General features: G+C 38.5%; 1 protein-coding gene across 1 annotated transcript in view; it reads left to right on the forward strand.

Annotated features, from left to right (window-relative positions):
* The window catches only part of LOC104130462 (dynein heavy chain 5, axonemal-like), a 160,260-nt gene that overhangs the window by 73,023 nt on the left and 69,875 nt on the right, over positions 1 to 17,362 (forward strand). Inside the window, exons 48-57 of the mRNA XM_035899011.1 lie at positions 2,897 to 2,986; positions 3,085 to 3,321; positions 3,840 to 4,007; positions 8,835 to 9,041; positions 10,038 to 10,367; positions 11,628 to 11,834; positions 11,922 to 12,152; positions 12,439 to 12,593; positions 14,849 to 15,513; positions 16,770 to 17,050. Of these exons, the coding sequence (XP_035754904.1) occupies positions 2,897 to 2,986; positions 3,085 to 3,321; positions 3,840 to 4,007; positions 8,835 to 9,041; positions 10,038 to 10,367; positions 11,628 to 11,834; positions 11,922 to 12,152; positions 12,439 to 12,593; positions 14,849 to 15,513; positions 16,770 to 17,050 (2,571 nt within the window). The remainder of the gene's footprint in view (positions 1 to 2,896; positions 2,987 to 3,084; positions 3,322 to 3,839; positions 4,008 to 8,834; positions 9,042 to 10,037; positions 10,368 to 11,627; positions 11,835 to 11,921; positions 12,153 to 12,438; positions 12,594 to 14,848; positions 15,514 to 16,769; positions 17,051 to 17,362) is intronic.

Genomic DNA, 17,362 nt, shown 5'->3' on the forward strand with positions numbered 1-17,362 from the left:
AAGTCCCTAGTTTTTATATAAAAGACAGGAGGTAGTCCAAAAGACAAGGATAAATTAGAAAACAAACAAACAAACACACACACACCCCCCAAGCAAGCCCCCCCCAAACCAACTTTATTTTGAATTGAGATTATCTTTGAGTCCTTTCTATTTCCACACTTTTTTTAAAGACAGTGATTGGGGTTGGACTTTCACCCTCCCTTCCCCAGTTCTTTCTTCTCAGCAACATTTCCTGCTTAGGAGTAATTTCAGGTAAACTCACATCTCCATCTAAAGTCTCCAGTCTCTTAAATTTAGAAGCTGTACTGCCAATTTCTTGTCTGTGAATGATGCTGCTACCTGTAAGCAGCAGAATTGCTTAGCTGATGGAAGTAATTATCTGAGACAGTTTCAAAGAACTGAAATAATTAAAATAATTACCTGAGTGGTGTTATTTAGTTTGTCTGCAAAGTGCAAAGCTCAAACTAGTGATGGATGTTATGTAAGTAACATAAGTTTCAGCATGTGTATGTATTGTTTAAATGAAAAAAAAAGTAGTAATTTTTAAATCATACTCACTATCCTTTTTTTTTTTTTTTTTTTTTTTAATAAAATCTGGTATCCTGGATCCCTTATTGACCTATTCTGGAGACTTCAGAGAAGTCCTAAAAACAGGAGAGTAGTCAGACGGGATTTATTCCTCCCTCCTCATTAAATCTCACCCTAATCTTATTTGGGTAAAGGCTGCTATTGCCTCAGGAGCATAGAGTTAAATATATAATCCAAAGAGTTTCTTAGCTTTAATATTTAAATGCTGATGTTAAAATTAATATTGCAAATAATAATAACTTTGCATTATTTAATTGTTCTTGTGCTTGTCTAAACCCTGGGAGTATGTTACCAAGTTCTTGTCCTAAAGAGTGTTCTACAGTCCAGTGAGTTCCACAGTGACTGTACACTGTGTGAAAGCATCTTTTTTCATGTGAGTTTTTACCATCTGACTTCATTTCACAGTCTCCTTTTAGGGATAGCAAATTCCTGATCCAAATTCTTTGCAGTATGTGTGTATTTGTCATGGTCCAACTCATTTTTCCAGACCCCCCTGTCCAAACAAAATATTGTAATAAGTAGTTAATTCATGCTAATCTTATATCCTTCTTTCTGCCATGTATCATTTTAAAAATAGGAGTAATGAAATATTAGCATATATGGACCCAATTTTTTTTTCCATGAACTCAAAGAACAAGAATTACACAAAGCTCACTGGAATCATAAATACCATAAAACTAATTCTGGTGAAAATTGGGCTCTTGAAAGTACGAACTACTTTGACTCATGAAATATCTCCATTCTAAAATCAATTATTAAACAATTCGCAGTGCCCTGTGAGACATCTAGTCTATTTTACAGATGAAGAAACTGAATCTTAGAGAGATTTAGGTCCAAATATGAAAAGTCTTTAGATTCGAATCTCCCACACTGCTTTCAGTGCCTTAATTCTACCCATTCCTTGCGGAACCCACAAACCCCCAGTCACTTGAGCACCCTATGTACTGACAGGGGCAAAACATGCATTTTAGAGGGTATGCCACAAAAAGTAACACACAGAAGTGGAAGCACTTTTGCTAGTAAACAAGAAATAACATAAAAAGGGATGCTTTCTAAGCCTCCCTCCTCCTACGTATGCCCACATTCAGACTGTCTTCTTTCTCAGAGCACTTAGCCATGAGCCCTATTCTAGATTAAGGTGCTTAAGTGAGTTTTTTCTCATAATAGATATCCTTGTTTTGTGTATTACCCACTATTTTAGTGAGATGGAACTCAGGAGGGTGGGTAAAAATCTTGATTCAGTCTTTGTGCCAATAAATATTCAGCGTAGGGTACTTAGAGAACTTTAGTGGCAAAAAATGTAAACTGAAAATTGGAATAGAGCTGGTGAGTATGTGGGTAAGCAGCTCACTGATTTTTCAAAAATATCTAGGTGATTGTTTACATCTTTGGATGATTGAATGTCTTCATCATCTTAGCTTTCTCACTGACAGGACATGGGAGTCATAAATGGAAATGCTCCAAAATCACCGTCTCCCATAGTGTCCCTGTTGTACTTTTGCTTCCCAGAATGAATAGGCAGTGTTGTTTTCCAAAGATTACGAAGGCAAATGGAACCCATAGGGAGGGAATTATATTAAAAATCGTTAAATGAAGGTGAAAGTAGATTATAATTTACATCAGTCTGTTCTATGGATGGCAATTAATATTTTAAAATAATTCTGCACTGTAAATCTCAGAGAGGACTTCACATCCATTTGAAACTTTGCTAAAGATGTTGCAGAAAACATAACAAAGGCAGGCATGGTAGCCGTCACTGTGGAGGGAAATCCAGGTTCCATTAAAATGAACTACAAAATTCCTTTTGGATCCTGTCAGGTTTCTACAAAAAACCAAGAGTATTGATTTCAAGAGGGACAAGTATATTATGGTGCAGTCAGAACTGATCAGATAGAAATTTATAGTGGTGAAGTTGTGCATTATATACGTATCATTACAACAATTGTAGTGCTTTTATCTTCCCACTACAAAAATGGCAATGGTAGATTCTCCAGTGGAGAGCACAAATGGCAGATCCCTGATGTAAGTGAAAAGCAGTCTTCAAATTGCTCTTCAGGAAATTTCTGTATAGAGCTCATATGAATAATTTTGCTGGCTGTGATACATCAAAGTTATTTTTCTAATATCTTGTTGTTAGTATAATTTCGTGGTCTAAGTGTCAATATTTATAATCCCAGAAACGAGGAAAAGTGTTGTTTGGAATAAAGTTTAGAATATATTTGGAATTAAGAAATTGGTCTAATCTAAGAATAAATCGTACCATTGAAACTGGTAAATAGATTCTTCAAATGACATTTTTCCTTTCCAGGATGTGATAGATTTTGTTTTCTCTGCTGTGACACCAAAAATGCCAATTTTAGAATGTATGTACATCAAACAAGCTATTGACCTCCTACAGGTAGATATGACATTCAATTTTTATCTCTCTCATTCTGTTATTTGTGCTGGGACATTGTTCTAGGAGGGCAATCGTTACACATTGCATCTGCTTTGCAGGGTTTATTGTCCGACCAATATGAGAAGCAGCTCAGCGAGGAACATATTGCTCGCTTGTTCGTTTTTGCTGTAATGTGGTCAGCCGGAGCTCTTTTGGAACCGGATGACAGGCTGAAAATGGAGCTGTTCTTACGGAAGCACTCTGCAGTGAAAGAACTTCCAGCTGTGAATGGAGAAGAAACCATGTTTGAATTTGGTATCAATGCCTGTGGCCAGTGGGAGCACTGGTCAAAGAAGGTTCGTATGCTGTGACATGCTAAGCTTTCTTAATGAGTATACAAGAAAGATGTATTTGGTAAGAGGCATATTATTTTATTATTTAAAACCCTGCATAATTTGGTTAGGAAGATTAACCCTATCAGATGCTCAAGAGTTTCTTTTTTGAAAGATGTTTTTCTTTTCTCCATATATATCTTTGGCAGAGAATAGGAACATGTATTTGAAATAGCTTTGGAAGTGAAACAGCAGTGATCTTAGCTTTGTCTGTGCATTGCCCTACTATTTAAGAGCTCCCAGCAAGGAAAAGCTTTCTTCATGTAACAGAGAATAGTGGAGTGAAAATATCCCATTAGTCTAACACCCTTTTAGAAAAGCTTGGCAAGGTACTGACTGATTATAAATGGATGCTTGGCTTTCAGGAAAAAAAGTTTTGCTAATGTGCATTTTATAAACTACATTTGGTCTTGTGTTCTAATGCTAAGTGATTGTGTGGGCAGGTAGAAATCTCAAACTTTCTGCGTGTCTTTCTTATGCAGGTCCCTGAATATATTTACCCTAAAGATTTGGTACCAGAATATACTTCCATTCTAGTTCCAAATGTAGACAGTGTCCGAACAGACTTTCTGATGGACACTATCATGAGGCAAGGAAAAGCCGTCCTGCTAATTGGGGAACAGGGAACAGCAAAAACAGTTATGATTAAGGTAGGTGGAATGGAAGAACTTGTAATATCTTTGTATGATAAGACCGCAATAATTGACACTGGCATAAATGTTAAATTGAAGTATAGGAGTAATCTGATTTTTCTTCAAATTATATACTAGCATTCTTATTGAGGCATTTTGCAAAAAACCTGTAAATATCTATACTTTAGTATAAAGGGTTCTTTTAAACTTTGCTAACAATGGCCACAAGGTCATGTGATAAATGCTCTTTCATATGCTTTCTTTTTTTTGAGAAGTCAAACTGGAGATTTTTCTGAGAAAATATTGATCCTTGGAGGATTTTTTATTTCCCAGTGCTTTGTCAGTGGTGGTATGTGTGAACTGATCTTTGTACACCCTTGTTGCACAGACTTTCTTCATAAGCCAAACCAAGGAGAAATAAAGAACTTCCTTCTTTACTCAGAGTAATTTTTCAGAGGGTAAATTTAGTGTTTATTATCTGCTCTCATAATTCCTTCACTGAAAATGACATATTGTTCTTTCTGTAGAAGAAAATAATAACAGGATTGCTATTAAATTAAAAAATGCATGCTTTTCGTATTATGAAATGGTGCAGGTTAATTATATGACACTTGAAAAAATTAATAACTTACTATAGAAGAGCCAATAATCAAAAGGCTGAACAAGCTTAGAAGTCATACCAAACTGGGCATCCCTTATTTGAAAATGTGTAATGTTTTTCAGCATGATGTCTGTGATTTCCAGGGGAATCTGTAGACTTTTTTATCAATGAGAGGCAGCTAAATAAAACTGATCTACTGTTGGGTAGCTGAATTTGCCATACAGGCATCTGTACCTCCAATGGCTGATTTGCCAAGGTTTTGAAATTGAAAATAACTGAAAAACACTGGCCTAAACTGACCTTTGGCTTTCGTAAAATCTGGAGACATTTTGTGTCCCTTAGCCATGTGCTTTCTGAGCTCTGACATAAAGCGAGTTGTACCTATGCCAGGAGCCATTAATACCACTTTTTCAGCTTAGCTGTTGATGCCAGCATGCATGCCAGTGTAATGTCAACTTCTGTTCCTGGCAGCAGCTGGAGAACTATTTTAGCAGAGGGAAGAGGTGGGGTCTGGGTGGTGGTCTTGGTATTCTGCATACTGGATTTTGGCCAGATCCTGGCAACCTCCAGCCTTCAGCTGCCATTCCTGTCCCTAAAAATAATTGGTGCTGATTCTTGGGAGTTGCTTATCCTGTGTCTATGCTATAGAGCAGGGTATGTTCCTTACACAAGGGAGCATAATGCCAGTAGGTATTTGATCTCGTTTAAGGTTAGGAGTGAAAGTCAACTGCCTTCACAACTGTTCCCTTCTGCTTTCACCTTCTGTAGAATTTTGCTTTACTACACCTCATGAAAAAGATATGAAATATATTTCCAGATATAAGCAGCTGGTTTCATGAAAAAGTAAAGACACTTAAGGTAGTAATCTGAATTAATCTGAAATAACCTTCCGCACTGAGTGAGGTATCAAAATACAGCAAAATAAAGAACTATAATAGAGTGTTATTTAAGATCTTTACTCTCTGTACTATTAATTCATGAATTGCAAAAGCCCCCAGAATTTAACATGAAACTGGTATGGTAGAGTTGAAAATTGCACCCAGAATCTAACAGTTTAACTAACAAAAATAACCCTATTAAATAACCTTTTCTTTTTCAAAGATATTTCTCATTTGTGTACTGTGGAATATTACTGTTAGCATGTAAAGATTCTGAAATGCTGTAACAAATAAAAAACAAGTGTGATTTTTTGAATGACCCCACCCAGCTGCTGGTTCCCTCCCCCTCCTCAACAAGACATGGGTCAAGAGAAGAACAGGGAGATCACTCACCAATTATCATCAAGGGCAAACCAGACTCAACTTGGGGAAAATTAATTTAAGTTATTGTTAATTAAAAATAGAATAGGATGATGAAAACTTAAGACAATACTAAAACCACCCTCCCCTTACCCCTCCCTTCTTCCCAGGCTCACCCTCACTCCTTCACTCCTGACTCCTCTTCCTCCTCCCACTCCGAATGGTGCAGGGGATGTGGAATGGGGGCTGCGGTCAGTCCACAACAGCTCTTCTCTGTCATTCCTTCCTCCTCACACTGTTCTCTGCTCCCTCATGAGGTCCCTTCCACAGGATACAGTCCTTCACAAACTGCTCCAGCATGGGTCCTTACCATGGGGCACAGTCCTTCAGGAATAGATTACAGAATCACAGAATGGTAGGGGTTGGAAGGGACCTCTGGAGAACATCTAGTCTAACTCCCCTGCTAAAACAGGTTCTCCTAGAGCATGTTACACAGGACTTCATCCAGGCGAGCTTTGAATATCTCCAGAGAAGGAGACTCCACAGCCCCCCTGGGCAGCCTGTTCCAGTGCTCTGTCACCCTCAAAGTAAAGAAGTTCTTCCTCATGTTCAACTGTAAACCTCTTATGTTTCAGTTTGTGCCCATTGTCCCTTATCCTGTCGCTGGGCACCACTGAGAAGAGTCTGGCTCCGTCCTCATGACATCCACCCTTAAGATATTTGTAAGTGTTGATGAGATCCCCTCTCAGTCTTCTCTTCTTCAGGCTAAACAAGCCCAGCTCCCTCAGCCTTTCCTCATAGGAGAGATGTGCCAGTCCCCTCATAATCTTTGTAGCCCTCCTCTGGACTTTCTCTAGGAGTTCCTCATCTTTCTTGAACTGGGGAACCCAGAACTGGACACAGTACTCTGGGTGCAGTCTCACCAGGGCAATGTAGAGGGGGAGGATAACCTGCCTCGACCTGCTGGTCACGCTCCTCTGAATGCGCCCCAGGATGCCACTGGATTTCTTGGCAAGAAGGGTACACTCCTGGCTCATGGTCAACTTGCCATCCACCAGGACTCCCAGGTCCCTCTTGTCAGAGCTGCTTTCCAGCAGGCCAACCCCCAGCCTGTACTGGTGCATGGGGTTAAACCTCCCCAGGTGCAGCACCCAATACTTGCCCTTATTGAACTTCAGGTTCCTCTCCGCCCAACTCTCCAGCCTGTCCAGGTCTCACTGAATGTCAGCACAGCCTTCCGGCGTATCAGCCACCCCTCCCAGTTTTGTGTCATTGGCGAACATGCTGAGGGTACGCTCTGTCCCCTCGTCCAGGTCACTGATGATTAAGTCACTCCAGCATGGGTCCCCCACAGTCTTACAGTTCCTGCCAGAAATCCTGTTCCTGCATCGGCTCCTCTCCATAGACCTCAGCTCCTGCCAGGAGCTTGCTCTGACATGGGCTCTCCACCTACTACAGCTTCCTTCAGAGCACATCCACCTACTGTGGCGTGGGGACCTCCAGAGACTGCAGTGTGGATATCTGCTCCAACGTGGTCCTCTATGGGCTGCAGGGGCATAACCTGCCTCATCATGGTCTTCTCCATGGGCTGCAGGGGAATCTCTCCTAGAGCACCTTCTCCCCCTCCTTCTGCTCTCACCTGAGTGTCTGTAGGGCTGTTTCTCTCACATTTTTTCTCATTTCTTTCTCAACTGCCAGGCAGCGTTTTGCCCTTTCTTACACATGCTGAGGGTCTCCGGTGGGAGCCTGGCTGGAACCAGCTGTGTTTGGCATGGGGAAGCCCTGTCCTCTTCTTGCAAGGGGCTGCCCCACAGCCCCCACTGCCAGCACCTGGGCACCTGTGACTGTTGCATTAGTTTTGTACAAACTGTTGGGGCCCCGAGGAGAGGTCTGAGCAGTGGCCTGCACCAACCCATCAGCTGTCAAGAGTACTCACCAAATACAGTACTGTTGCATGTAAATTGCATGTGTAGACTGTAATTTGTGTGATGTCAGAGAAGAACTTATTTCTGAAGGGCACATTTTCTTAAATTGAGATCATTGTATCCACAAAATTATCAGTGGGGGCTTAGCTGTTTCTTTCTGTTGTTACACAGAGTGCCTGTCTCACTGGAGTTGTTGTTAGAGCACTTAATCAGCAATGAAACAGGTTTATTTTTCTAAGGTACTGAAATGGGAACATTTCTAGTCAACCCTGTTAGATAAGAATTTAAATTATATTCAACATTGTCATCATTGCAGAAGAACTGAATCTTTAAAAAGAAATAATGTTGGAAGTCTGGAATGTTTAATACTATTTTTATGTCCTAGGACTCTTGCTAAACAAAATATTTCCCATGCTTTATATATATATGCCTTGGTGTGACTTCAGGGTTACATCTTTTTCTTTCCGGTTCTATTATAAAATCTCACTAAATACGAGAAGTGGAACTTTGTTGCTTTAGGGCATTAGCGGCAGCTGTGGGAATTGTATGCATTCGTAAAGCGCAAGGATTCCTTTCTTCATTAAGAGAGGATAAATATCAGCAAATGCAATGCAGCTGGGTTTAATTTTACACTACCATTTCCTTACACTGCTTTTATTGTAAGATAGGGTACTGTGGTGTAAATGTGAAAAAGGATTTTGTTTTTCACTTGTTCCTTGCAAGCTGCTGTAACAGATCGTCACTAACAGCTTGAATTTAGAAAAACCCTAACAATTGCTAATGCAGGGTTTATTTGCATCCTGAGTTGTCATGTCTACTTGTTGTCACACTTAGTGAAGTCTGTTAAAAGCTTATAAATTTTAATACTTAGAAACTTTATGCAAAGCATTAACTGAGAGGTTGAGATGAGATGGTATATTTGTCTTAAATAAACTGCTGTTTGACATTTTGAAGTTAATAGCAGGGCTGAGATTTTATAGATGTCTGGGTTTTGCAGGGCTATGGAGCATCTGCGTCTCCTTTCGGCTGAATTCATTTGGAGTTACTGGTGCACTTTACTTAAAATTGGTTTATCTTGCAGGATTACACAAGCAAGTATGATCCTGATGCTCACTTGACCAAATGCCTAAACTTTTCTTCTGCAACTCTGCCAAATATGTTCCAGAGGAGCATAGAAAGTTACATAGATAAAAGAATGGGCACTACATATGGTCCTCCGGCAGGGAAGAAAATGACTGTCTTTATTGATGACATCAACATGCCTGTGATTAATGAATGGGGTGATCAGGTAAAAGGAAAACCTTAACATTTGGGAATTGGTGGTCTTACTGTTGCTGCTGATGGAAGGGCTGATCTGTGGATTGCAAAAATAGTAAAGTTTAGGAAAAAGGTATCATAATATGGACTAGACCAAGTATATTCACCAAAAGCAATTTTCCCAAGCCAGTTTTTGCCAAGAGTGATAAGCTGTCAGTTCCGAAAGATTAGGGCCAGCATCAAGCCACTTGGTGCAATTATGGTAGCTTTTCAGCCTTTTGTTTTGGTTACATACCAAGCTTGCAGAATTTCCAAACTAGCCGTACTAAGAACCAATCTGGGAAAGGAAGCATGTGAAGCCAAGAAGCAATCAGAGACTCTTTACTTCTTCCATCTGCTCTGGACTTTAAAGTACTGTTATTATTAGGTGAAATCTAACATCACAGCTGACATCTAACACTAGTGAAATGTCTTGAGGTATCGATAAATGAATATTTATAGACCTGTACTCTGAAAATCTGACTTAAATTTAAAAAAATTACTGCTGAGAAAAAGTAATTTACCTGCTCCCAGTATAGCTCTGTAATCCTGTTGTCTTACTGCCTCTATACAAGTGAATGTGTGACTACACTCTGTGCTAAACTTACCATTCTTTGTCACTGTCTAAGTGCCTGTGTCAATCTGAATAGATAGTCTGACTTGAAACTTTGAAGTCCTGAATTTCCTTAGACTGATATTATAGAAATCCAGTTGAATGTCTGACCTCATGTCCACAACTACTTAGCACGCGAAGCTTACATGCAACCTCTGATGCAGTGTGTCAGAGTGCTTGGTATCATGTTGCATGGCTTTATAAATTGCTGAAGTGTCCAGCAGAATACCTGAAATTAAGAAAGATAAGAGATATCTTTCCTTCTGTCTACTAATTTGTTATACTGGAGATTTCATCTTTCCTTTTTTTGAGAACCCTGAAATACTTAACTGCTCCATTTTTTTTTTTAATTTTGGTTTTTTTTGTGATAACTAGATCACCAATGAGATTGTAAGACAGCTGATGGAACAGAAAGGTTTCTACAATTTGGAGAAGCCAGGAGAATTCACAAATGTGGTTGACATCCAGTTTGTAGCTGCTATGATTCACCCTGGGGGAGGTCGGAATGACATCCCACAGCGCCTGAAACGCCAGTTTACCATCTACAACTGCACACTGCCTTCCAGTTCTTCTATTGACAAAATATTTCAAACAATAGCTGAAGGCTATTTCTGTGAACAACGAGGATTCTCTGCAGAAATATGTAAACTGGCTTCAGCACTAGTATCTACAGCTCGAAAGGTTTGGCAGACAACAAAAGCAAAGGTAAAATTACATCTCTTAAGAAGCTTTTAAAACATCTGTACCATGACAAAGCAACAAGACCCAGGTCTTTTGTACTGTCACATGTGTTTGTACTTCCTATTGTGAAGCCATGACCTGTATGTATAATTGCTGGCTGATGCCTCAGTTCTGAATTTGTTGCTATTAGTGCCTAGTTAGCTGACTAAAATAATAATCATATGCAGTGTCTTATATAGCTAATAAAAGTATTGCGTTATATAAGTATAATATAGTAAGCATAACTGATAGGAAGATTTAGAGGTCTTCTGGCTGAGCAAAGGGCATGAAGAAGCATAAATTAAAAAATAGATAGCAATCTTCTGCAAAGATATTTTGGATTGTGAGAAACTTTGGTGGAGAGGGAATCAGTTCAAAACAAATGAAATCTGGTATTTAGTAAATTCTAAATATTTACTTATTTCATTTCAAACAGATTGTAAAGACTGATTCCTAAGCAAGTGTTGCTTTGAAACCAAAAATAAAATTTTTGTGTAGAATTAAATTTGAAAAGTTATGATCTTCTACTGAAAAAAAGTGGAGGAGACTGGTAGAAAGATAGGTATTGGCAGGGATTTGATAAATGATATTTTCTAGTCCAAAAAAGCTTGGTCAGAATTTCCAAAACAAGTCAACTGTAGGCATAAACTTGGCTTACACAGAGAAATAGAGAGTTCTAGTGAAACTATTGACCAGTCAACAGAAATGTTGCTTATTACTGCTAATTAACTGCCTATAGAGAAAATGTAGCTTTTGCTAAGTTGTTCATTTTTTCAAATCCTCTTTTCTCATTTTTCTGCTCTCTTTCCTTTGCTTTTTGTCATCTATTTTTCCATTTCCTCATGAACATTTCCTCACATGTTCTTGGAATGGACAAAAGAGAGTGACAGAAATGATCTGGAAGAAAGGGCAGGAGCAAGGCCACAGGTTAAGAAATGCTGACATTTTTACTGTGGCCTTTAATGCCGTTGTTAATTAAGTTGTCTTGGCTACCCTTCAGTCTATGTTCCTGGGATGAAAGATTCAAAGAAACTCCAGTGAAATCTATGTGAAATTAAAGAGCTGGTCATTGCTACTGTCATTTCTTAGTTTTTACTGTTGCCTCTTAAGTGCCAAGCATGTATTTCTTCTTTAATGCAATATTGATTTTGAAGTTTGTGAAAATTTCCATATTAATTTAATACTAGATAGAAAATATTTTTATTTAGTAGTTATTTGAATATAGCTTATGACATTATTTTGTAGATGTTGCCAACTCCAGCTAAATTTCATTACATCTTTAATTTACGAGACCTCAGTCGTATTTGGCAAGGAATACTTACAGTTACTTCTGAAGTCTGCCAGAGCATCAGTGTTTTGGTAGCCTTGTTCCAGCATGAATGCAGACGTGTTATTGCAGACAGGTTCATCAGCCAAAGTGATAAAGACTGGTTTGAAGATATGATGAAAAAGGTAGGCAAACAGTGTCCCAGCATTTGCCACAAAAAGAGGTCAATGAAATGTTTCATTACTAAAGCAATCCTTAATGTGTTGTTGTAGATTGCTTCTGCAGAGCATAGTCAAAACCTGTTTGAAGATAAATCCACAGAATTATACTTTGTGGATTTCTTGCGTGATGTCCCAGAAGCTACTGGAGATGAACCTGATGATGCAGAGTTGAAGGCTCCTAAAATTTATGAGCCTATCCCATCTTTGGATTATTTGGCTGAAAGATTACAGATGTTCATGCAACAGTACAATGAAACCATCAGAGGATCAAAGATGGATTTAGTATTTTTCAAGGTATTAGAGCCTGTAATTATATTCGTACAGAAAGTGTCTTTTGCACTTACTGATACATGGATCTTGTACGTTCCTATCAAATTATTTTGGAGATAGCTCAGAATGGCTAGCCCTGTATCCAACAAGCCTTACAAATAAACTCTATAAAGCCATGCTGCTGTCTCCTGGCTGCTTTCAATCTCACAAATTATTCCATCTCTTTGCAGTTCTTTCTAGTTGAATATACATTATATTATTTTTACATCCCTTCATCCCTTTTTCTCTCAATAAACAGGATGCAATCATACATTTGATTAAAATATCACGGATTATTCGTACTCCACAAGGAAATGCATTGTTGGTGGGTGTGGGTGGATCTGGAAAACAGAGTCTGACCAGACTAGCATCATATATTGCTGGATATGAGAGCTTTCAGATTACTTTAACAAGGTAACACAATGCAGTGTGCATAGATATTTGCTTGCATAGATATTTGCTCCTTAATTTGCCATAGAAATGAATGTCTCACAATCAACTTAACAGAATGCAAACCTGTCAAACATTTTTTCCTTCATTGTAAACTATGTTTTCAATCAAAAGCATCTGTGCAAATGCATAGTCTATAGATGACAGATCCTGAGTCTTTGTTTTGATGCCTTTATGCTATTGACAAGAAATCTGCCTTTCCTTCAGCATTTGCGTCTGCAATGCACCTGTGTGAAATCCCACTAAAATACCATTTTGGACTAAAGATAACATGGAATAATCTGCTGGTGTATTCTGCACAGTGGGCAAATGCCGATGGCCAGGGGAAATAGTAACTTCTTCTATAGATGCTTGTGTACCTAGACTGTGTTATTACAACTGCTATCAATGACTTAATAGGATGTAGTGCTGGAATTTAGTAATCTGTAGAAATTTGAAGTGACTGGGAGTAACTACTGCCTTCCATCTGTTTCTCTTTTGACATAGGGCTTACTGGGGTCAGCACTGAAGGGCGGCAGTGTGCATTTCACTCTGCGAGCTACTCAACACACTAAGAAATCTTCCTTAGAGAGAGATGTCAGGTCTTTGAACAATGTTATGGGGTTTCTGATGAAAGGAAAGAGAAAGACAGACATATCACAGCCTCTTCCTGTGTCCCAGAAGCAGAAGGAAGGAACAATGGGAACAAAAAAAGGAGGGAAAGAAAAAAGTGTAGAGTCACAGAACAGAGTCCCTAGACTTGCAAGATTCAAAATACATTAATAAGGCAAATAAATATTTCAGTCACTTAGGAAAGGTTCATTTGCTGAAGCTAACTGGAGGTGGGCTAGAAGCAGGTAGCTGAAAGTGTGTATTTACAAAGCAGATAGTCATCTTTTGTAACTTCCCACAGGAGACTGTGGAGGTAGACAGTATCAGCAGGTTCATAAATGGATACCAAGAGGGCAGGATGGACATACATTCTAATATTCCTAATACAATGAATATGAATCCAGGGGGGAAGAAAGAAATGAGCAGTGAAGAGTGGGTGCTGGCTCATGTTTTCTCTCAAAGTAGCATTTCCCATTGCTGGTGTTAAGAGTATTGAGCTAGATGGCCTGCTATTCTGGTTAGATATCAGTTGGTTCGACTTGATGATCTTAAGAGTCTTTTCCAGCCTAAATGACTCTATGATTCCAAGATTCTGACTCAGTAGAGAAATTTTTATATTCTTATTGGAATCCCACAAATCACTGTAATAACTGTAGCTGACACATGCAAACTGAAGAGTTAGATTGTTTTCAAGTTCCACAGTGCTTGCATTAGGGATATTTGTAAGGCAGTGGTAAGATGGAGCTGGAAGAGAACTGGGAGATGTTCTGTATGGCATATTTAGTTTCAGAATAGAGTATTGTTTTCAAATACTGAAGAATGGGACATATGTGTATTACAAGTATTACTTTTGGCTTTGAAGAGACTCAGAAATAATAAACTGGTTTCAAAGAAAAGAGGTTCTAAACTTCAGCTTTAATTGGCTAAGAATATAGGGGACAGTATCTGCCATTTTATTAACCTTAATCTACTTCATTTGATATTGTGTAATCTGAAATTTGTAGTCGAATTTGCATGGACTTCATCTGAATCTTACTTGTATGCATAAGCTGCTGATATGTAATGAACAAAACAGTCATGGTCTCTATCTGCAGCTGAGTTAATCAGCCCAAGTGATAATGTTCAAATACAATTTCTGGGTCTTGATTTCAGTTAAACCAAATAACACAATAGAAACCTCAGTCTTGGTTATTCTCGTCTCTTAACGATTTCCTTTAACCTGCTCTCGTTATCTTCAAAAGATAATCCAGCTGTATTTACATAATAGTTACAGGTATCAGAACCTACTTGACAACTTAATCCAGTTGTACTATCAGTTCTAATAAAGAGTTGACGTCCACAAACTGTAGGGAGGCAAAGCAGCATACTTACCTTAGACAATGTATTGCTCTTACCATCTTTTTTTCCACCATGTTATTCTGTTGGTTTCACCTCCTTTCCCATGATTTATGGTACTGATCTTTCACTTTGTGATTAAGAAGAAAAACCTAAACAAATGAAACCAGGAGATGTATTAATTTCTTATGTAGATTGTTTCTTGCCTTAGGGAAGCTGAGCCCAATGATAGATATTTCCTGAAATGATCTGTAATTTTTGTTCTCTCTTTCTTTAATCCTTTTCTATCTCAGAACATATGCCACCAATAACCTTTTGGATGATCTGAAAATCTTGTACCGCACTGCTGGGCAAAAAGGAAAGGGCATTGTCTTTATATTCACAGACAATGAAATCAGAGATGAATCATTTCTTGAGTACATGAACAATGTTTTGGCTTCAGGTGAAGTCTCAAATCTTTTTGCAAGAGATGAAATAGGTGAAATCACACAAGACCTGATACCAGCAATGAAGAAGGAGTATCCAAGGCGTACTCCCACTGGTGAAAATCTTTATAATTACTTTCTTGCTCGAGTTCGTAATAACTTGCATGTCATTCTTTGTTTTTCTCCTGTTGGGGAAAAATTCAGAACTCGTGCACTCAAATTTCCAGGTCTGATTTCAGGCTGTACCATGGACTGGTTCCAGCGCTGGCCTAAAGATGCTCTTGTAGCAGTTGCACAGCATTTTTTAGTTTCCTACCATATTGAGTGCACAGATGAAGTGAAACAGAGTGTCATTAATACCATGGGGACATTTCAAGATATTGTAGCTGAAAAATGTGTTGAATACTTTGAACGATATAGGCGACGAACATTTGTGACTCCAAAATCTTACCTGTCCTTCATTGGAGGCTACAAAGCTATTTACAAAGAGAAGTTTGCCAGTGTTGGAAGTTTGTCTGAACGCATGAGAACAGGTACTGTAAAATCTGTTTGATTTTTGTGGGGTTGTTTGCTTGTTTGCTTGTTTTACAAAGGTGAGAATAATCTGAGTAAAAGAATGTAAAAGTATGGATTTAAATTGTGAGCTCACTTTCATTTTGAAGCAGACTCATGTTTTCAGCTGTGTGTGATTACAAAATATGCAGAGGTTTTATTTCAATGAACTTTGTCAATGTTGCAGATTGTAGATGAGTTTTGAAAATAGTATTAACACTTAAAATACTTGAAACTCCTCCTTTGACATCCATGCATGCCAAGATCCTAGTTTTCACATTTAAAGAGGCCTCAAGTAAATCAGAGGGAAGGCAAGTAAATGTTCAGATTCAGTCACTCTGAAGAGTCTTTTAAAGAAACAGGTATATGCCAAATGTAAAATTTACAAAATGTTGCAGTGCACAAGGTCATACACAGTAAAAAATTAAACAGTTTCTGAAACTCAATGCTGTTTGGAGGTGAATGTGAACTTAAATGATTTCTTCTCCCACTTGCAGAACTGAGCTAAGTACACATATCTCCATAGGCAGAGGGTGGCTGGGTGCCTCAAAGGAACATAATGCGCTTTTTTTGAGGGTTGGAAAGATTTACATGGTGCATTTACATTTAGATGCATGCATTTATGTATAAGGATTTTTATACTTACAGCTTTTCTAGATGATTTTCTCAATGTTTGGTAAAAATGTTGGAGTATTGCATTGCTCAAGAATTTTAGTTTCTTTTACCCCCATCACACCTGGATGTTCATGTCTTGTTGAATTTAGAAGCTCAGCCTAGTCTCCTTGTGTCTTCACTTGCATTGCTCAGGATGCCAGGTTCCTCCTTTTTGTTTTGCACAGAGAGTACACTCTGGTGCTTCTTATGGTCTCATGGATTTCTGAAATTGTACACATAATTCCTAAGAGTGCCATTCATAATACTAATGCTTTTCAATGTGTGTTTGACATTTAGTGTCCCTCTCATATGTAAGAATATAAACAAGTGGATCAAGTGACAGATTCTGAAGACTCTTACACATCAAAAAGAAAAAAAAAAAAGGAAAGAAAAAAAAAAGAAAAAGCTTTAAATAGCAAATGGATATTCCACCTGCTTAATTTTGGTGTTCAGCAAATGGGATCACTCACTGGGGTTCCTAAATATGAATCTGAGTGACTTATTTTAAGTATCCAGATTGCTTCAGTGAAGTTTCTCTCTCAATAGGTCTTCCTGTTGCTAAAATGGAATTTGTTCAACACAGGTCTTGCAAAGCTGATGGAAGCTGAGTTTTCAGTAAATCAGCTCTCCAAAGTGTTGGTGATGAAGGAGAAAGATTTGGCTGTAGCTTCAAAAAAAGCTGATGAAGTTTTATTGGAAGTAACTATGAAAGCCCAAGCTGCCGAAAAGGTGAAAATGCAGGTGCAAAAGGTAAAAGACAAGGCACAGGCCATTGTGGATGACATTGCCATTGATAAAGCAGCAGCAGAAGAGAAGCTTGAAGCTGCAAGACCTGCACTGGAAGAAGCCGAGGCAGCCCTGCAGGTCAGAATCAAAGATATTCTGAACATGCATGTAGTTAATGATTGTTATTTGTAATAATATGACTTATGTTTCTGGTTTGGAAAAAAAAAATTGAAAGGACTAGCACTGACCTATTAATGCTTGTAGAAAAAACTGAGGCGGTGGAGAGGTAAGATGGGCAGTACCTCCTCTACTCTCATATAATAAAGCAGTCATTGAGTGGTACTACCTTTAAGGACTTTCTGCAGTTCTGCTTCTGGGTGATCTGCAAAACTGCAGCAATTGAGTTACATATACAGTCCTCCCAAAACCCATCTTGCTCTACCATCAAGT

The sequence above is a fragment of the Egretta garzetta genome, unplaced genomic scaffold (genome assembly GCF_000687185.1).
Source record: "Egretta garzetta isolate BGI_Z169 unplaced genomic scaffold, ASM68718v1 scaffold88, whole genome shotgun sequence".
Classification (NCBI taxonomy): domain Eukaryota; kingdom Metazoa; phylum Chordata; class Aves; order Pelecaniformes; family Ardeidae; genus Egretta; species Egretta garzetta.